Source organism: Mollisia scopiformis (assembly GCF_001500285.1).
Source record: "Mollisia scopiformis unplaced genomic scaffold LY89scaffold_10, whole genome shotgun sequence".
Taxonomy (NCBI): Eukaryota; Fungi; Ascomycota; class Leotiomycetes; order Helotiales; family Mollisiaceae; genus Mollisia; species Mollisia scopiformis.
The window spans coordinates 375,851-395,553 of NW_017263590.1; the positions used below are offsets into that span (position 1 = coordinate 375,851).

Consider the following 19,703-nt stretch of genomic DNA (forward strand, 5'->3'; position numbering starts at 1 on the left):
AACTTGAGGGACCAAGACTCGAACCACTGAGTCCATTCCCCTTGTAATAATTTAAAGAAAAGCTCACATTCTCTCCCCTCCTACAGTAGCCTTCTAGAAAACTTCTTATCTTGCTGTGCCACTTCTGTACTGCGTGTGTGTGATATCACGGCTTCACTTTCGCATACCGCAGCCCTAAGATCTCACTGCCTGCATACGCCCGCGTGGTTGCATTTGATCTTACCACGATTTAGGGGCTATGCCCCGGTATCCGTTCCCTTTATCCAAACGACAAGACTTGATGGGAACAGAAAATGGGAAAACAATCCACTCTGGAATGATGCTGCCCTGGCCGGCCCGGTTTCCTGCAAGGGGTGCCTGCGGGGGCTCTGCCGGCAGTTACACAGAATTACGATACCGCGGTTCTGTATGGCCATATCTTTTTCCGACGCATATCCTCATGATATCAAAGTAAACTTCAGCTTCTAAGTGAGCTGTGTACTTGCTTTGTGCGAACTACAGCTCTTTTGTCTCGCTTCCAGTGGAAGGTATATTTTTAGGACACGGGGCAAAATACTGTTGCTCTGTTCCGATTTGCCAAGCACTTAAGAGATACATATCTTCGACCCAGCACCACATGGCACATGAGCAAGCGATACCAGAAATTGAATAAACTTGGTAGCGATAACGAAACGACGATTGGAACAAAATCCGAAGAAAAGAAAATCGCTGAACTTTCAGCATGCAGTGAGTAAGCGGTAACGATGTTGTTGGGACGATCTACAATCTTTCGGACGCGGAGCATTCGTCTGATGCATAAGCTGGAGAATCTTCCGAGAGATCGAATGAGATTGGTGAAGAGAAAATTTACAAACGCTGTGTGAGAGTCAAAAGAAGCGAGCACGATCTGTATGTGGGCTCCGCTTGGGAAGGGTCCAACAATTTTCCGGAAGGGGTGACTCTTCAAGAGGTAGCCCTGAAGGCGCATTTTCAAACTCGCCTACAGTCCCTTCTGTGTCTGTGATTCTTACAAACATTGTGTGATATGTTCAATCCGGAAGGTGCATATTGCGCCAGACGCAGTCAGATGATCCAGAAGAACACAGGACCAATTGGGGAGAAAGAAGTTTCTGTATAGATCTCCACTGGAGATAAGGCTCGCCCACTTCTTTGTGAATTGCAAAATTACATGATGCTAGGCACTTGCCATAGCCATGTTGTGTCGAGGGAGAGAGATGGGATGGACGGATTATGTTGTTGGTTGCACGCGTTTTTATGAAGGATGAGCCGAAGCTGGTAATAGTAGTCTTAGCGTTACCTTCCCCACCAGACATCTATTGTGGAAAGGAGAGTATTTTGAAGATATTTATCTTCTTTATTACATGCAAAATTTTCGAATTCCCACTTACCACCATCCTTTAATTTAGTTTTGCTTTTTAACAAAAAGCGCGTTTAACAACTTTAACTGGCTTTCCCCCTGCTCTGCTCACGGCCCTAGTACTTGACGTGAGTAATTTGCAACGAGTAGTCTACTATAAAAGAAACTATACGTAAGTTAAAGACTTAGCTAGCTAGCTCTACCTCCAATACGAATGAGTATTCATTATCACCCCTTTCTCCTTCTCCTCGAAGGTGACGAATATACAGCATAAATCGTTGGATTTTGTTCTCGTAGACAGTATTCCTTGTATATAAGGGGGAAAGATTCGCTAAAGTAAAGTAAGTAAAATAAAAGACTTAAATCTGCTCTCCTCGAAACTTTTCTGCTTTTCAGAAGTGCTTTGGAACGTTCCAAGCAGAGGCCTGAACGCTCTGGTGAGAATTTCTCGTCCATGCATCATACGTGCGAGCAAATTCCATACTGTTCCAGCATCCCTGCAACAACTATATACCCAGCAACAGAAGGCACAGAAGAAACCAGCGAAATGGCTAACTCTAACAGATATCCCGAATAGATCTTCCTCCGCGACATATCCCTCTCCAGATTACCCCTCCACCCACCAAGGGCCCCCGCCCAACTCCCCATCGCAAGCCACCCCATCGTCGCAGCCCTCTGCCCAAACGTGCTCGAGCCCTCCTCGAACCGCGACAGCCCGTAGATGATCGCCACCGAGACGGCCGTCGGCATCCATGAAACCGGCAGCAGCAGCAGATCAAGCGTCTGAATCTTCCGCAGGTTGAGCATATTCCCTATCCGCGCCCACGTCGACTTCGGCGGCCGCAGGAGAGCCGCCGACGCGCGGCGTTCCGCTTCGTCGGCTTGGATTTCATCCTCGAGCAGTGTTCCCACTACGCCTTCGAAAAAGGCGTTCGCGCCCGGCTCGGCTTCTGCGTCGGTCATGGCGGTGCTGCGGACCAGGTAGATGGACGTGTATTGCGGGCAGACCAGGTTGCCGAGCAGGTTGACCAGCGACATGGCGGCGTATTGCGTGACGGTTAGCCCGAACGCTGCGTACCCGTATTGAGTGATCTGGTCTCCGCGACTTCGGTATATCGTGGCGACAGCAAACGCCAGTTGCGCCAGCGCAACGAGGATGGAGACGATGTTGTAGTTCGCCGCGAGGGTGATTTGCTGCGCTGCTGGAGCATCGTCGTTTTGGAACTTCGAGTTCCAGGGTACGGTGGCAAATCCATAGCCGTCTGGAAGGCGGTATCTGCTGTGGATTTTCCCGGCGAAGATGGAGCCTGGGCTCAGGTCAGTAGGAAGCAAGCAAGTAACGTGAGACAGGAATCTTTACCATGGTCGAAGGCTGTTAAGAGTTGTTCTCTGAACGACCGAGCTTGCATGTCCGTTTGGATGACTTGACACAGAGCCCCTGCTCGGGCTGCTACCTGCAAATCCGTTTTCCCAAACTTAGCAAAGCTCATAATACCTTTGATACCCCTCTTGACGCCGGAGATGGGAATCAATAGAGCAAGGACAATTGCGAGGACAGTGTTGACGATGCTGGTGCTGGGTTCTAATCTGATCGTCGCAGCATGAGCTACATAGTTGCCCATGAAAAAGACGACGATGTCTGTCCATTTCGTCGGTAAGCAGAGCAAGTCAGGCTGGCCGTGGCTGGTGGCTCCCGCAGGAAGGGTTATGTTCCCGTTAAAAGCCATTTCGGCTATGCAAGACAGACAGACGAGCTAAGCGCACGTAGAGAGGTTTCGGTGATTAGAACTTATGGACAGTACGATCGTTCTCCTCTTATGTCCCAGGCTTGCATTCTAGCTTAGCTACAGGCCATCGACCACATGGGATTCCAGAGGCCTAGCCCCTGCTATTGCATAAGATTGGTAGGCTAGGAGAGGTGCGTAGTTGAACATCCATGGTGAGGCTGAAAATGAGGCTTTTGGACGGCGTTGGTGCCACCTGGCACCGTGCCTAGGCCTTTGGAAATTGGAGGACTACTCGCTTTTTCCCTGTGCGTGTGAGTGCTAGAAAGTTTATTTTTTGATAGAATGGGTTATGAATACCGGGATATATAAATAGCGGCCAATGGGATACCGAAGAGGCGCAAACTAGTACCGTAGTAACTCATTTGAGAATGCGCTTCGCGCATTCTCTAGGCGAAAGCTACAACGATAAATAACTGATGCCTCTGCGGCTAGGTCAACTACCTATAACAAAAATATTACATCAAATGAAGATTTATTGTTGGCTGGAGATCGAGATGTTGCCATACCCGGGTCTATGAATCAGACTCGCTATGAACAAAAACGAAGAACAAGAAAGCGCATTCACAAATATGGCTTTCCATATTGACAACAACAGGAACAAACTGTCATCTACAAGCCGACTTCCTGAGACAACATTGGTATGCGCAAGAAGATACCCCAACCATCAAACTCCAAACTCCATCACCAATCAACCTTCCATCGGCTCCACTGAGCAGGATTCCCATCGTTTGCTTTGGCATCCTCCCCATCTCCCTCGACATCCAATCCCTTCCACCATCTCATCTCAACTCCTCCCACTTCCCACCCCTCTTCCACTCCTCCCCCTCTCCATTCCCCTTCCCTCTACCTCCTACCCCCCTAGCACCAGGCCATCCCCACCCCCTCCTTCCCCTGTTTCCCCCATTTTCTCCATCAACCCTCCCCACCTTCCTCCTCAACCACCAAACCCCCGTGCCGATAATCCCCAGCAACACCAAAATCGCAATGATCGCCGCTGCGATCTGTCCTTTATCGTTGTAGGTTATTGGTTTGCCATCTGAATTTGAGTCTGAGGAGGAGGGCAGTATATCTCCATAGGTGGAGGGGTCGCCTTCTGGATCGTTGGTTGGTTGGGAGGGGAGCGCGAGCGCGGTGCTGGTGAGGAGGAGGAGGACGATGGTTGATGAATACATTGTTGGTTTTGTTTGTTTGAGTAAAGAGGGGAGGGAGGAATGATGTACCGAGGCAGGCAGTTAATACTTTGGCTCTCCTCCGTCGATTGATGTATAAATTATTCTTCAAAAAAGAACGAAACCAAAGGACGGACTGAGGCAAACAGGATGGAGGCTGCATATATATCCTCACCTCACCTGCACACCCTTCACCCACACGCAATCAATCAATCCTCAAACCCAATCCAGGCAGCAACCCCTAAGCCATCACTCATGCACAAAAAACTCAATTCACTCACCACCCTCCTACAGTATGACTCAAGGCACCAACTGCAACATCAAACACAAAACATAAGCCGCGCCAATATTCGCCCGCCAATCAGGGGTTCGCTTCCGAAAGAAAAAAGTGGGGGCAAGTGAGGCAGAAAGGAATTCGCGACTGGCGAGTTCGCTTGCCGTGAGAGTCATGACCGTCAGCTAATGTATGCGTGATTGGGTACCGCATGAATGTACTGTAGCCGATTGATATCCTCAACTTTGGGAAGATAACATTGAGATCTGAGAATTGCAGACAGTACAATAAAAGTAAAAGTGCCGAAAGGGGCTATGGTTCTTATCTTTCTTTCATCCATTCGTTCGTATCAGTCATATCAGATCCCCATCTACCGTCCTCTACCATACCATGTATACCACTGTTATTTTTTTCTTCTCCGATTCCCAGTTCCAGGCCACCACTTATGCACCGTCATCACCCATGCCTTCCAGGCAACAATATGCAACAGCACACAAAAGTCCAACAGAACACTTCGTTGGAACAATCTCATCTCATCTCATCTCTAAGCCATCGGCGCACTACCCTGCGATTCGGGCGCCAGACTCCCCTCGATTCTGCGCTTCGCTTCCGCTTTCTCCTTCTCGGTGATATCCTCGTCTTTCTTTCGCATGTCTGGTGTATGTTGGCCTTGCGAAGGATGATGGCCTATCGACATGCCGACTCGCAACTATATATTTGTGAGCTTTGGGCGGGATGAAGGTAGGGAGAAAAGGCTTACCAAAGTCTCAAGAGCCCCGATCGAATTATCTACGAGATCATCATCGAACTTCATACTTCCTTCCTCGAAAAGAACTAAGATCGTACTTCCACCAAATTTGAAGTATCCCAATTCCTCTGCTCTCTTCACGTTCTCTCCGGGTTTTCTTGTGATGACGGTGCTACCAACCATCATAGCACCGACACAAATGACCATCACTCTGCCATGAGCCACCGAGTCGATGGGAATCACAACCCTGATATTCTCACCGTACACATCGAGCGCAGAACGAATAGCCATCGGATTCACGGTGTAATACTCTCCTTCGATAGTCTTCGGCGTACCCATCACTCCATCGACGGGAATATGGAAACGATGGTAGTCCTGCGGCGCAAGTCTGAAGATACCCAACGCACCATTCCTATACCGTTCCGCGTCCTCAGGATAGGCTTTCCCTAGAAGTCGTCCAATACTGAACTCTCGACCTTTGACCCAGATTTTTGTCGCTTCGTCCATGCGATTGAAGACAACCGACCTACAGTCTGCCGGCGAGACGATGATACGTGGGTTATCCGGCGCAGAGCAAGGACGAGCATCGGGTTTCAATTGACGGTAGAAGAATTGGTTGAAATTCTTGAATTGCTCCATTGGCAACAGGACTTCAGACATATCGAGTTGATGGAAGTTGACAAACTTCTGGATTTCGGCTTTCGATGCTGGGTCGTCATATTTGACTCCTTGCTTGAATGAGAGACCTCTGAGCAGTTTTCGAACTGTGGCTTGTCAGTAATTGTATTTGGAACGAAAGCAAGCATGATCGAAATCAGCCGACATACTTCTCTTATTCTCCATATCCTTAGATTTCAATCCCTTATATAGCAGTCGAATGCCCAATCTCACGTAGACACTCATGCGCTCCTCGTTGATCTGGCCAGTGATCCGATCTTGCACAAGAATGTTCGCAGAATTGGCACCAAGCTTATAGCCACCGTAGGAGATCTTGGTGATAACCTTAGAGTACCATTTTCGTTGAGCTTGACTTGATGTTACAAAGCCAGCCATGACGATATTGTTGACTTGTCGCCAATCCTGGCTTGCGCAAGTCGCAATGTGAGTGATGATATCAGTATCAGAACGCTTGTTGAGTCGTGGCTGATGACAGATTGGACATTCTCTGATCTCAACCACATGCTCTTCACCCTTATCATTGAGATCGTCTCGATCCAACAAATCGCCTTCCTCGCCTGGAGTGTTCAACTCGTCGACAGACTGTGCTTCCACACCCAATTGAGATTGGTCTACTGCTGTCGCATTGACTGAAGGTCCAGTTTCCGCTGTATTGGAAGAAAGGGCAGTCGAAGTCCCTCCAAGCTGAGTAGGAATATGACTCTTCACGGCTGCAGAATCCGGCATCAAGTTCCGCACACGATCACCCATCGTCTGAGGTTTCGACTTCTCGATAAGCTGCTCTTCCAAGCATATAACCGCTTCGTCGAAAGTCAAGTCGCCAGAAGTCTCTTCGCCACTGGCAGAAGTATGCGGGAAACGATGGAAGAAACTGTCAATCGTCGACTCCTTCAAAGTAGAGCCAAGAGTATCAAGCATAGTAGTCAGCTCAACCTTGCTAATCCGTCCACTCTCATCAGTGTCGTATTGTCTGAGCATTGATCTCCAGAATTGCTGCCGAAGTGCGGGGTATGGAACATATTTGGCCTTCATGTAAAGTTGCGGGCTATGCTTCTCTTCCCACTTTTCGGCATTCTTGAGCTTCAACGGGATGGTGAAAGCATGTAGATCTGGATCGCCTTGGCCATTGAATCCATCGCCGTCGTCTACAGCATTGGGCAGAGGAAGAGTGTCGCCAGGTTGGAGTCCACTGTACGGATTACTCGTTGGGGCAATGAGAGGCGTATTTGCACCAGAAGGTGGAGGGCTTGCTGAAAGGCTTGCCGCAGGTATATTCTGGCTGGAGTTCTTCGATTGCATACCTGGTCGGTTTAACTTGTTTAAGCTCTGAGACGAGGATGATCTTGACAGTGGAAGCTTAAATCTCGACCTGTTCGGTTGCGGAGGAAAAGCGCTTGGATCCGGAGGTTCCTTCAACGAGTAGAGACCAGTCTCTGGAGCTGCATCAGGGGCCGTATCCGTAATATCCTTCAACGGCACACTCGTAGAAGCAATAAAGTCATTGCCTGTCAACTTATCCCTATCGATGACCGTGAAAGATAGCGAGTATCCCAACTCATGTCTCAAGACCTGGAAAATCATCTTCTCATTGAAAATTGGGTTGAGATTGTGTCGAATGACTCGTGTCCGGTACGTCTTCTTTCCCAGCGAAGCCACTACGAAGGGATCCATATCGAAAGACGTCCTCGTCATGTTTCGTTCGGGTGGCAGATCTGTAATCTTGCCAATCTCGAGGAACACAATACCCACAACCTCACTACCACCCGTGAATTCGTATGCATTCTGGTGTTTCTTCTTTCGCAGACCCCGTAGTCTGATTTTCCGTCTTCTCTTCTCGACGTTCTCCGGCTTCGTAGGATCATCCGTCTCATCGCTCGGCTCCTCATCCTCATCAAGATACTCTTCGTCTTCATCTCCAGCCCCATCTGTACCTGTACGACTGAGCTGCTTCGTGGGCGTCCCAACCTCACCCAAATCCACCACTCCCGCCAACGTCCTAAACTTGTCCAGCACAGCCGCAGGAGGACATCCTAGAGCCGTAGTATCGTAGAGCGTAAACGCAAGCTGTACCTCCCCTGACACATTACTACTTTTCTTTCCTCCAGGCCTCTTACTCCTCAACGGAAACCACTGTGGCGGAACCTCCGTCAATTCACCCGCGAAGATATCCTCGAGCGCCAGGTCAAACTCGCCGAGATAGTCTTTGCCAAAGCGATCCTTGTCCCAACACACGCAATCGAGGAGCAGGCTGTTGACGCCCGAGATGGGCATCTGCATCGTGACGTTCCATTCCGGATTCAATGTTTTGGGCACCGATTGCGTCGCGTTGCGAGAATCGCCCAGCGTGAGGACGAGGTACTGCTTGCGTTCAGCTACTGCTGTTGCTTCTGGCTTCTGCTTGCGTGGATACTCACTGGATCGCTGGTCCCTCCTCTATCTTTCGCCGCGAGATTTCGGGCCTGTGAGTATCCTATCTGTCAGTGTTCCGTACTAATCTCTCAATCTGCCATCCGTCCATCCCTTCAGCAAAGTGTAGAGCAGGTCTCCTCACCTTCAAACAAACAACCTTGAGCATCAACCCCGTAATCTTCGCCGCGTCAGGGCCCTCCCCCGTATTTGTCCTCTTCATAGTGTGATTTGTGTGCGTATTAGGATTCGGACTCGTGCTCCGCGAGGGATTGTTGCTATTTCCACCATAGGACTTGAGTCGATTCGGAAGCGGGATACGCACCATGGTGGTGGTGGAGGAGTTGGTGTTGCCCTTCTAATATACTTTATCCCCGGTTCCTTCTGTATGTATGTAAGGCAGGTTAGGTGGTATTGTCTTGGCAAGACACCACCTGCAGGTTTTCTGGTCTTCCTTCACTCCAACTCTTGAGGACAGCTTGGGTTTTTTGGCGCTCGCAATGCAACTGCTTTCAGCTCCAAGCAAAGGGCTGAGAGGGCTTGGCGGGGTCGAAGTGTTTCGTTGGTTGGGTCTTGGATCTGCATGCAATTGCGAAATGGGAACTGAAGCAATGCAAAGCAAAGCAGCAGAGGTCGGGGGTCTTGGCTGAGCTCACTGCTGCTCAGGGATTCGGCTCGGTGCGGGGTTTTCTTAGGTTTGGGACTGGGAAAGGAGTGAACTGAGACAGAGAGCTTGAGCCTTTAATAAACGGTCCAGTTCAACATTGGAAGGTGTTGCAGAGTGAGACTTGTTTTTCTTCTTCTATTTGTGAGGTCAAGACAGGGAGAGAAGACCTCTTTGGTTGATTGTTGCAGTGTGGCTGAGAGGATATCAACCTTGTGCCTCTTCCTCCACAACGTAAAAAGGGATACAGCAATGCGCAGTTATCGGACGGAAAATACGGGACGATAGAGTTAGGTTGCCTAGATCAGATCGTATCACTTTCTATGGTTTCTGCTGTGGATATCGTACGGAAGGCGGAAGCACGGAGAGTCTAGCTTCGATCGTTTGCTTTATGCCTCGTGCCGTCTTCGTATTGTAATCGTAAAATCCGAGGGATATTCGCGATGCTTCAAATTAGTTCATTCGTGTTCTGGATACATTGCGACAGGGAGTCTGGGCACAGTATGTGTTTGCAACGATTGCTGTGAGACGACATGGCCACGAGACTCTTTGCAGTCTCCCTACTGCCTGTACGGAGCAAACAATGCAACTCGACAATTGTCATGTACTGTGCATCGAGGTTCAGCTACTGAAAGGCGTACTGATTGCAATGTAGGCTCGATTATATTATTAGAACAGTTGGCGAGATGAGTTGAGGCCATAATGCCTTGGCTGAGGCATTCTGTTACATGTACTTGTACTTGATCAGATCTCACATTCAAGAAGACAACGTTGAGTTTAGAGACCATTGACTTCATTAATAATCTATCTCTAGGTTCTGTTTATGATCTTATCTCATCTCATCTCATCTGAAATATAAACCATGAAGAAAACTCCCTTATCCCTTTGCCTGCTATTGTTGCCTGGTACAGTATTGTATTTTCCTGCAAAAAGCAAAACGCCTCCGCAATGCCAACCTAACAAGTAGTGACTAAAGAAAAAAGGTTGGTATAAAAGACAATTCGGAAGTAAAAATTAAGTCTAAGCAGCAACACCTTCCGTGATCTTCTGCTTGGGTTGATAATCCGAGAAAGCGTTGGGCCACAAGAACATCTTCTCCTCTTTTGATGGCGTGGCAGCGACATACATCGGAACCTGTTTTCCAATTAGCTGTCGATCACGACTCGAGAATAGAACGTCACTTACAGCGTTCTGACTGGAAACCCTTCTCCACAGATTGGCTCTGGGATTGTACCTGGCGGGCATACCCTTCCCAGCCGTCTTCTTCTCATCCTCCACCATAATCTTGCTTACCTCCCTCTGAATATCGGCAAAAGTATCAAACGCAATATACGGGATCTTATTCTCGACACAATACTCCTCGAGCCTCAATCCCCTCCTCGCAAACAGGACATCCGCCTGTCGCGCAGCAGGAAGATCAGAGACGCCATCACCGATGAACACAATCAGCGGAATCGTGCCATCCTCGCACTCAAGGTGAGCAGCGGCTCTCGCTTCCGTGATCGAAAGCGCCTTGTCGTGTCCCAGCTCCGTGTCATGGCGCCAGACTGGCTTCCATTGACTTCCATCCTCCTTGATCTCCGCATCGTTCGCCACGATATCAATATGACTCGCCTCCTCCTCGCCCAAAAACGTATCCAGCACCTTCCTCAAGATTGGCTTGAGACCAGCGCTGATAACGTTAAATGGGATCTTGTTCGCGATGCAGAATTTGTGGAATTCCTGGAAGTCGGGGTCGATTTCGAGTGTTTGCTCCATGACTTCGAAACCGTCTTCGAAGGGGACGTTGAGGGATCCCCACATTTCTTCTGAGACTTCGCGGAACGAGCGCTCGCCGGTTTTGATTTGCTCGTCGAGGACTTCGCGGCGTTTGGAGCCGCAGCCGTGGGCATCGAAGAGAATGTGGCCGGTGTCTTGCATGAAGATCGTGCCGTCAAAATCTGGGATCGATGTTAACAGCCATTTTTGCTGAGGCAGCACAGTGCGGTGAGGGTTTGGAGGGGAGGAATGGTTTCCTGTTCAGGAAAGTGGGAGGAGAGAAGTGATCGACATGATCAACAGCACGTACCTGAGAAACAGATGATCTTCCGCTTGGTATTCAACATCTCTTTATTCTGAGTCTGCATCATGCTCGTTCTTGGAACAGTAAGATCTTTGGCCATAGGGACCGCGGGAGGAGTGATAGCAGCAGGCATCTTGAAATAAAATTCTCGCTGGTGGCAAACAGATGATGTTTGTATGTATGGAGACGAAGTGGATATGCAAAAGTGGAAACGTGTACTGGAACTGCTAAATGGAAGGAGTTCGTTCTTGTTGTATTGTGTTCTTGGGAAATATGAAAGAAGTAAAACTTGTCAAGAGGGTGTCAGACGCCTTTTATTATCTTCTCCAGACTCCATGACAAGGACACTACATAAACGTGCTTGAAGTCCAGCCAACGGCAGAGGCGTCCCTTCGTTCACGATGATAACGGGTACTGTAGTACCAAACACTTCATGCTCCAGGACTGGCTGGCGGTCAGTGGTGGGGGATGCAACGCCCGCATTCCCATCCCACCTGCATGGGCAAATAATGCGGGCTCTGCTTGAGGATCGAATTCTCGACTCCCATCGGACCTGAACTTGACTAGTTTGTGTCAAGCATCTGCGCTGATCTTTGCCGTATAGATTTTTGACGCTGTGTGATTGGATGCCGTGAGCACTTACTCGCACCGTCGTTGGCCGAAGAATTTGCTAGACAGGAGAGACTATGATGGAAGTGTGCTTAGGACCTTGTCCAGGCATGTGCTGCTCGCTAGAAGTGGGGCAACAACACTTTGGTGTGGAGGGGCAGTGCAAAGATGTTGAACGACGATAAGGGGAAAAAACGAGACTGCCAAGAAATGTTCCTGTTGGTAACAGGAGAATCTCACGATGGAATCAAGAAGTTCATTTCGCCTGTTGATTGTTGTGAGACGAAAGTCATGAAGGGTGCTGATACCCGTGTGGGTGATGTCATGAAGCAGCGTGAGAGCCGTTTTCGTGTAACAGAGATGCCGATATCTCTGCTTCCTCAAGTCCCTCGTAAACATCTCACGGGTGAGAAAGACGGCTTCTTACTTGCCCTTGAAACTCATGATGCATTGGCAGGTCGCTCACTCTAGCGATACGTTACCTGACTAGTCGAGTCGAGGTTAGGAGGAAGCGGGATAAATGCTTGAACCAAATTCGACAAGGTCGTTGGAGGAAGTCGGCGCGCGTCAGTCTGTCGGTGAGAGGTCTACCCAGCGGCTATCTTGATATGGCTTCTTGTTCAAACCCTGGGAAGGATCGTGGGGAAGGCCTTATATTCCGTCAGCATTGCTGCAAATCGGCGTCACTATGCATCACGGCTCCTTCACTTGAACCCTCAGACCCTCAAAGGGAGACATTGGGGCTGTAAATGAGTCTGCATTCAATTACTCGGCGCAATCAGCCGGTGATGTCAATGTGCATACTGAGGCTTTTGTGATTCCCGGAGCATTAGCTTAATCCGACCGAAAGAGCCGCTGCAAAGCATAAGTGGGATTCTCTTGCACTTGGAGAAGGTGATTGGTCGGTCATGAAATGCTTCGATTTTGCCATTTTGTACCCCTAATTGCATCGCACAGACTATGCCCCTCCCAATACGCCATGTGATCCATCAACGGATATTATGCTGTAACTTTGGCCGAGTACTTGGTAGCCGCTTTGTCGAATAATTCCGACTTTTCTTGGAGATCAACGAGGAAGTGGTGGTTTGGTGCGACGCTTTGAAGTTCACTGGACAGAACGTTAATGGACTTCCAGATCAGAAGTCTGGTGGACCTACCTTGTCAACTGCTTTGCATCCTTTCCTGCAATAATATTCAATACAAGGCTATTGGCGATGGCTTCTGCGTTCTTTGGTTCTTTGGACAATGCTTGTTGAAGAGCGGCCTCAGCTTCATCTAATCTGCCAAGATGGATTTCGGCAACAGCTTGTGAGATAAGGCTTTGTGTCGAAGATGTAGAAGGGGCCTGCGCAAGCTCTTCGAAGACGTAGAATCCTTGTTGGTACCTCTCTCCACCCTGCGTGCTGGTTAGTAATTGCTCGTGCCCAAGTATATCCCTATGCGTACCACTCTCATGCCAACCCATGACTCTGCCAGATTGACAAGAAGACTATCTTGTGCCCAACTTCGCGCAGCTGAAACCTCTTTAATGGCAAGATCCGTGCGATTCTGCTCGAGGTGGATCTGGACGATTAACGCAACAGCCTCCACTGTGGATCTGGTCAGCTTCAGTCATTACAATGTAATGAATATACGCACAATTTCCCTGGTGATTCGAAAGTAGAGCCAGCGCCTCCTCGCTTTTGCCAGCAGCCTGTAAGACTATACCAGCCAGAACTTGAACAGCACCATTATCCCCAGACTCCGTAGACAATTTCTCCGCTATCTTCAAAGCCTTGCTCTCGTTCCCTGCCGCAAGCTCTGCCAGCGCGCCAACGGCAACTAATTCTACATCTTTCTCTCCTTGTACATCTGCGATAACATCTTCTGCTTGGCCCAAGGCGATCTGCGCGCGGAGGGAGAGGACTCGAGCAGGGAGCTTGTTCTCAGGGGACAGACCGGCGGTGTCAAAATCGATGGCTTCTTGGTATTGGCCTTGGTAGAAGTAATTTTGGAGGTTCATCAACTCTCCTTCCGTAGAGAAGGGATCCATTTTTCGTAGAAGCGTTTGAAGTCTTTGGGGAGCGCTGCTTGTGCTGGTGCAGATGTGTTAACAGCAGGAGCGGACGGAACTTGCCGTTACAGCATGGGCCCCAGAGTGGTCCGTGCGTCCAGACCTAATATCCCGCTTCTCTTCTTCTCCATCAAATAACCTCTCACATATTTCATATATTCGGCATTCTTCTTCCAATCTTCCCTGACATTTGGCTTCCACCTTGTCGGTCCTTTGGCCGTAACTTTATACTTATGCTTTCTGGCTTGCTCTGTTGGAACAAGCTCTTCGTCCTCTGGAGGCCAATCTTGGTACTGCTCAGAATCACCATCCTGGAGAGATTCTCTGACTCCATCCCAGAACTCTGTGACCTGGGCCGGGCGCCTGCCACCCTTCTCAAAGTACGAAACTTTGTAGCGGGTTTCTTTGAACAACTTCTTGTACAAAGCCTCTCCCGTACATTCGTATGGGTCGTTATCGTCCAGTTCCCTTAGAAAGGGCCCAGGAACAAAGTATCTTGGGTCCAGACATTGCCTCAGCAGGCGATTGTTGAAAAACTCCTGGTATTGTTCCAGGCTTGAAGCTCGCGACTCGGGTACCGACATCGTGAGTTCGTTGGATGTGTGATTTGATCTTCGTCTTGTTTCTTGAGCTACTTGTTGGGCTTCGTTTTGTTGACGTTCGTCTTGTGAATATTCGAGTTGTTGAGAGATGTGTTGATGACGCTTGATTGGCGCTGTTGTCGATATTGATGGCAAGAAGATGCCTCGCTGGCGGAAGAGCTCACCGCGCTGCCGAACTGGTCGCTGCATATTGGCCATGATGTATGCGAGCGAGATTTATGTGAGCTATGTATGCGGGCGAGATGTATGCGAGTTTAAGAGTTTCACGCGATGATTGACGAATCTGATTGTTTGGACTTAATTCCCATGTGGCAAGATGTGATTCACAGTCGTTCTATTCTGTGCGGAAGAGCCAGGGGTCAGCCAAATGATTCATTGGTGGCACCTGAATGATCGTCGAACAATCATGTCCTCTCCCGCCTCCTTCACACGAAATTTTATACTCGTGCACTTACAAACACAACCAAATACATTACGCTTTTCCTGAGAATGCCTAGCAATTTCGAAGAACAGCAAGCCTGGAGAAAGGCACTTCCTGCTGAATTCGCCAAGTTGCCTCAGACATGGGGTATACGTTGGAAGAAGGAGAGAAGTGGTGATTACATTGAGTATTACAACCTAGAAACAGGCGTCAGCACAACAACCCATCCGAACCTGGGTCCTCTACCAAAGAACTGGACCGTCAGATTGTGTACAATGACAAAGACTGGACGCAGAGTACCGCGCTACTTTAACAAGAGAAGCCGAAAATTCTACGTTGCAGACCCTCGACTTCGTCCGGAATCCATTAAAGCGGATAATACAAGTGTGTCTAAATTCCACAAATCTAACGACATAGCTCAAAACAATATTTTCGACGTTATTGGCCTCAAACGGAAGCTGGTAAAAGGGGACAAGATACAGGACTTCAGGAGAGCGGAAATCGGCCAAAAAGATATCTCTGATGCATATGAATATCTTCACGCTATTGACGCGGGTGGTGAAATTGGCGGAATGAATGGGGGCGTGTACGTTGTAAGGTTGAAAGGCGCACCAACTCTATTTGTAGAAAAGAGGTATAACTTGACTTCAAACCGAAGACTCATCCGTGACTATCTATAACTTGCTGATGTTCTATTAGGTTTCTTACAGGAGCGACGAATTTCAAAATGGCCCAGAATGAGATTAAACTCATGCACCGCGTTATACACGGTGCTCTGACGTTCTATATCAACGGATTCATAACGCCGACAAAGTGCGCTGTCTGGATGGAATTCTGCGATCTGGGTTCCCTGGGAGATATCATGAAGAGATACAAGGAAAAACGCGCTGCGAGTCTTCTGGATAAGCCACATCTTCCTGAGAAATTTCTGTGGCATTGCTTTATTGGTCTCTGTGATGCATTGGCGTACCTTCAGAGTGGATTACATTATACGAAGGATGCTGTCAAGGATCCTAACAAAAAAGCAAAGGGATGGATATCCATTCTTCATCGAGATATCAAGCCCGACAATGTGCTCTTGAGATCAAGAACAACCTCTGCTAACCGGAAGTACTGCTATGTTACTCTCAGCGACTTTGGTCTCGCATGCGAAGACCTTCCAGCTGGACACCCAGATCAAGATTATTCCCAAAAGAATGGAGGTATCTCTGGCACGCCAACCTGGTGGGCTCCGGAGTTATGTTACGATCCATATGCCAATCAATTCCAGCAGCTCTCAGGCAAGTATCCTGGGGGCCAGAGACCGTCCGTGAAATCAGATCTCTGGGCCTTGGGGACTGTCATGTACGATCTGGCCGAATGCGATGCATTTGCTCATGTTGACAACACACACCGAGCAGACGTTCCACCTGCCGTTGCTGGGTACGCCAGGTGTTTGCAGCGGAATCCCAAAGTCATCAAAACGTACTATTCTCAACCCCTACGACAGTCGATCCTGGAGGCAACAGAATCAAACGTAAACAAGAGACCGACTCCAACGGAAATGGTGCAACAGCTTAGTAGGAGAAGTGATCGACTTTTTCCCGATGGTGAGGATGATATGAGCGACAAGGAAAAGCTGCCCGTCTGGGCTACAAGAGTGCACGACTATCACTCGAGGACCCCGAAGAGGGCGGAGGACTTCAAGAAGAAGATTTAGTTGCTCTACATGGCTATTATATGCTTGCGCGGGGGCAGAACATGTTTGTTTCAACGGGAAGCATATTCACTCAGATATAGCAGCCCTTTAATGGGGTGCGCATCATGTAAGCATACTGTTTTTGGAGTATGGCACCATAACCATGAGCATGGTTCAATCGTTGAGTATGTTTATGACGGTAGGAAGGACAGGACGTGTAAATATTAGGAAATGGTATTCCGTGCTTTCATGCAATTTGTATGAATCGTTGACCTCGATACAAAATGGCATGGCATTACGCAACTGATTCTGAGGATACCAGGTCGTTGTTTTTTCTAGCTATACTATGGCGAGAAGATTGCCCTCTCATGGGAAGTGCCTGGCATCAAGTTTGACTTCGCAAATCCCTTTTGCGATTCATTAAGAAGTGAGCGACGCTGATTTTCGATAGAGATCTATACAGTAAATTCTTTCTCCGCCGTGAATCCCGTGTTCTTCTGGATCATAGATATTTGAGGCAACACAGTGCTCTGTGTCTATGGTCTGTCGATATGATATACATTTGCATTTCCTGAAGTCTGCCAAAGCTGGATTCCTCTTTGAGACGACATTACAGCAGGAGTTGATGCGATCCACATCATTGGTCTACATTCTTCCTGACAATGTTGATACTTAACGTCTATCTTGCGTACCGAGGAGTCCCCTGTAATAAAACAAATCGTAAGTACTTTGACTTTAAATGATATAAAATTTATAAACGTTTTAAAAAATTATTTTATTTTTATTTTTATTATATTATATATTTTCTTTAAATGTTTTTAAATTATTATCGCGTTATTAACGGGGTTTTTTTTTTGGGAATTTATCAAAAATAAATTATATTAAAATAAATTTTTTCGACTTTTAACCAAAACCTTCAAGGGGAATTTCCTCCTGTTGCAAGATTGCCGACGAATTCGAAAAGGACCTTATGGATGACCTTGTCCGTAAAGGTGCCGAGAGAAGCCTGGTATTAGCACGCAAGACAACGATGACTTGGCAAAGACGTTGAGATGGAGACACCATAGCACGACGCTGACGTGCGCGGCGATAAGAAGCAACACTACCCAAGAGACAGAATAAAGGTATAACGATGGCGAGCACAAGTGCTTTTCAACGCGCCTCAGTTTTACATCCACAGAAAATTGAAATAGGGGATCCTGTACTAATAGGCGATTGGGCATCGCACGTCGTGCTAGCATGTTTGACTTGCGAAACAGTCATTCTGCTCTCAAGGACAGAAAAAAGATCGGACAGCAGCCCGAACACCATTGCGCAGTTCATTACAAGCCCGCACATCTTCAGAATAACACTAACAGGAGAGGCTTGTTTGCTTAATTCTCCTGCCTGAACAACCACTTGTCAAAGTCCACCGTATCCAGAGCCTTCGGTACCGAGTCCCTCGCGCTCTTCCACTTCCTAGAATAGGCTTCAAAGCTACTATGAACGGCTGGTTTCAACGCAAGAGACTTCACTCTCAGCGTCTCGGGGCTATCCTCACCTTCACAGATCACCCTAGCTTGATAAGCTCTATCTGCAAATATACTCGCGCGTGCCTGATCCCCATGCGCGATGCTGATCTGGAAGGCGTCGTAGTAGAGCCTAGCAACTAGTGCGCCAGCACACGCATCGAACTCTTGGTCGAGGACTTGAATCAGCGAGTAGCAGTCCCTCAAGCTCTCTTGTGGGTTGCTCATCATGCGAAACGGATCTCCAATAGCTTCATCAAGATTCTGGATCTGTGTGCGCCGATTGTCGCTAGCTTGGAGTGAGGAAGGGGGGAGGGTGCAACAGCCACAAGTGCAGGAGAAACCAAAGCTTTCTTTAAGGAATGCCTGTCGTTCGCTTGACGTCCCTCCATGGTCGTACGAGATTGTGATCTCAGCTCCTCTCTCGATCGATCGGATCGCGTGGATGGTTTCGTGCTCCTTGGCGCTGTTCCAGTTATTGTGAGCATTTGGCATGCAACTGTGGTTGATTAAGCACACTGTTGGGTAAACGCTGCCGACGGGCGACCCAGATCCGCATGGCAGAGCATTCGTCTTGAAAATGCCGCTGAATGGGTTCTTCGCCTGGAAGTTGTTATGAAGAGACAGGAACTGCCGCTGTGACTCTCTGGACATGGCTTTCAACTTTGTCGCGAGAAACCGCTCTAACTCATCAGGAGGCATAGGTCCAACTGTGAGAAGCGGCTTCTCACAAAGGATTCGAGTGCCTTTAGATATGTTGAAACGGGCAACGAGAGCTTTACCTTTTCCGAGGATGTGCTTGATCTCGAAAGGCGCAATGCCCAACTCTGCGATAGGATCGGTGCCACTAAGAAGCTGGGCAATACTGGACGGAGTCTCAAGTTCATCTGGCTGCAACTGAGATGTCAAAGATTGCTCATCGAGCAAAGACACTATATCGGGGGAGGCACCACCGACCTGCTGATATGACATGAGTGATTCATGGACTTCAACCCAGTCGTAGGCACCAATCTGATCGGCACCCTCGTGCCAGCACTTGATACGAGAGCCGAAGCATGTCTGTGCAATACGTGTCACAGTGTCGATATAGCTGTCTACCTTCGTGTCTGCTGCGGTAGACCCCGATACCTTCGAGCTAAAACGCAGAAATTTGTGGCCCTCGAAGGGAAGCTTGGGATGTTCCCCTGCTTTGAAGTTGATGTAATTTGGCTTTATCTCGACCTGGGAGTCATCTTTGTAATGCTCTTTGATGAAGTCGATAAATCGTCCCCAGTTCTGTCTGTCTACGATTCCTTTAGACAGACGAGGATACATATCGAAACCGGCGTCGATTCCCATGGCTACGCTTTGCAACTGAAATCAGGCAAACAGAAAGTAGTAGGTGATGAAATTTGATAGGAACGAATTCACCGATGCTCTACTTAACCCGGGAGAAAAGATGCGAAAGGCGGTGAATGGATATTTTAATGCCCTATGTTGTGTAACTGTAATACTACCAACAAGCACATGACACACAGCCAGCGGTTGAAACCCACCACGATGTTTGTGCCTAAGATGTCAATAACGTAACTTAATTCTCACTCTTTAACTTGAGTGAAATCTTCGGTATATGAAGAGATACGCGAGTCTAGTGCTTGTCAATATAAACACCCAACTCCTGGTATCCCAAATCCTCCAAATCCTCCAA

At 48.4% G+C, this 19,703-nt stretch overlaps 8 protein-coding genes across 8 annotated transcripts; 2 read left to right on the forward strand and 6 right to left on the reverse strand.

Annotated features, from left to right (window-relative positions):
• Positions 1-1,816: 1,816 nt before the first annotated feature.
• Positions 1,817-3,084, reverse strand: LY89DRAFT_717624 (uncharacterized protein; the record flags this gene model as incomplete). The annotated part of the gene is made up of 2 exons (XM_018218362.1): positions 1,817-2,664; positions 2,718-3,084. 2 exons carry the CDS (start codon positions 3,082-3,084, stop codon positions 1,817-1,819), a joined length of 1,215 nt encoding a protein of 404 aa, XP_018072347.1.
• Positions 3,085-3,625: 541 nt separating this feature from the next.
• On the forward strand, positions 3,626-4,316 carry LY89DRAFT_746036 (uncharacterized protein). Its single transcript, XM_018221084.1, has one exon. It carries the CDS (start codon positions 3,675-3,677, stop codon positions 4,182-4,184), a length of 510 nt encoding a protein of 169 aa, XP_018072348.1. The 5' UTR covers positions 3,626-3,674; the 3' UTR covers positions 4,185-4,316.
• Positions 4,317-5,111: 795 nt separating this feature from the next.
• Positions 5,112-9,139, reverse strand: LY89DRAFT_34639 (uncharacterized protein). The gene is made up of 4 exons (XM_018206885.1): positions 8,565-9,139; positions 8,428-8,472; positions 6,163-8,371; positions 5,112-6,099 (listed from the first exon to the last, which is right to left on the reverse strand). Exons 1-4 carry the CDS (start codon positions 8,745-8,747, stop codon positions 5,297-5,299), a joined length of 3,240 nt encoding a protein of 1,079 aa, XP_018072349.1. The 5' UTR covers positions 8,748-9,139; the 3' UTR covers positions 5,112-5,296.
• Positions 9,140-10,019: 880 nt separating this feature from the next.
• Positions 10,020-11,553, reverse strand: LY89DRAFT_34681 (uncharacterized protein). Its single transcript, XM_018206887.1, has 3 exons — positions 11,152-11,553; positions 10,269-11,023; positions 10,020-10,217 (listed from the first exon to the last, which is right to left on the reverse strand). Exons 1-3 carry the CDS (start codon positions 11,276-11,278, stop codon positions 10,104-10,106), a joined length of 996 nt encoding a protein of 331 aa, XP_018072350.1. The 5' UTR covers positions 11,279-11,553; the 3' UTR covers positions 10,020-10,103.
• A 900-nt stretch (positions 11,554-12,453) lies between these two features.
• Positions 12,454-13,833, reverse strand: LY89DRAFT_34672 (uncharacterized protein). Its single transcript, XM_018206886.1, has 4 exons — positions 13,393-13,833; positions 13,201-13,343; positions 12,912-13,150; positions 12,454-12,862 (listed from the first exon to the last, which is right to left on the reverse strand). The coding sequence occupies exons 1-4, from the start codon at positions 13,784-13,786 to the stop codon at positions 12,754-12,756; spliced, it is 885 nt and encodes a 294-aa protein (XP_018072351.1). The 5' UTR covers positions 13,787-13,833; the 3' UTR covers positions 12,454-12,753.
• Positions 13,834-13,872: 39 nt separating this feature from the next.
• On the reverse strand, positions 13,873-14,607 carry LY89DRAFT_732697 (uncharacterized protein; the record flags this gene model as incomplete). Its single annotated transcript, XM_018219719.1, has 1 exon — positions 13,873-14,607. One exon carries the CDS (start codon positions 14,605-14,607, stop codon positions 13,873-13,875), a length of 735 nt encoding a protein of 244 aa, XP_018072352.1.
• A 146-nt stretch (positions 14,608-14,753) lies between these two features.
• On the forward strand, positions 14,754-16,606 carry LY89DRAFT_34711 (kinase-like protein). The gene is made up of 2 exons (XM_018206891.1): positions 14,754-15,464; positions 15,530-16,606. Exons 1-2 carry the CDS (start codon positions 14,899-14,901, stop codon positions 16,527-16,529), a joined length of 1,566 nt encoding a protein of 521 aa, XP_018072353.1. The 5' UTR covers positions 14,754-14,898; the 3' UTR covers positions 16,530-16,606.
• Positions 16,607-17,881: 1,275 nt separating this feature from the next.
• Positions 17,882-19,354, reverse strand: LY89DRAFT_696453 (uncharacterized protein; the record flags this gene model as incomplete). The annotated part of the gene is made up of 5 exons (XM_018216839.1): positions 17,882-18,195; positions 18,346-18,742; positions 18,799-18,903; positions 18,974-19,200; positions 19,321-19,354. The coding sequence occupies 5 exons, from the start codon at positions 19,352-19,354 to the stop codon at positions 17,882-17,884; spliced, it is 1,077 nt and encodes a 358-aa protein (XP_018072354.1).
• Positions 19,355-19,703: the final 349 nt, after the last annotated feature.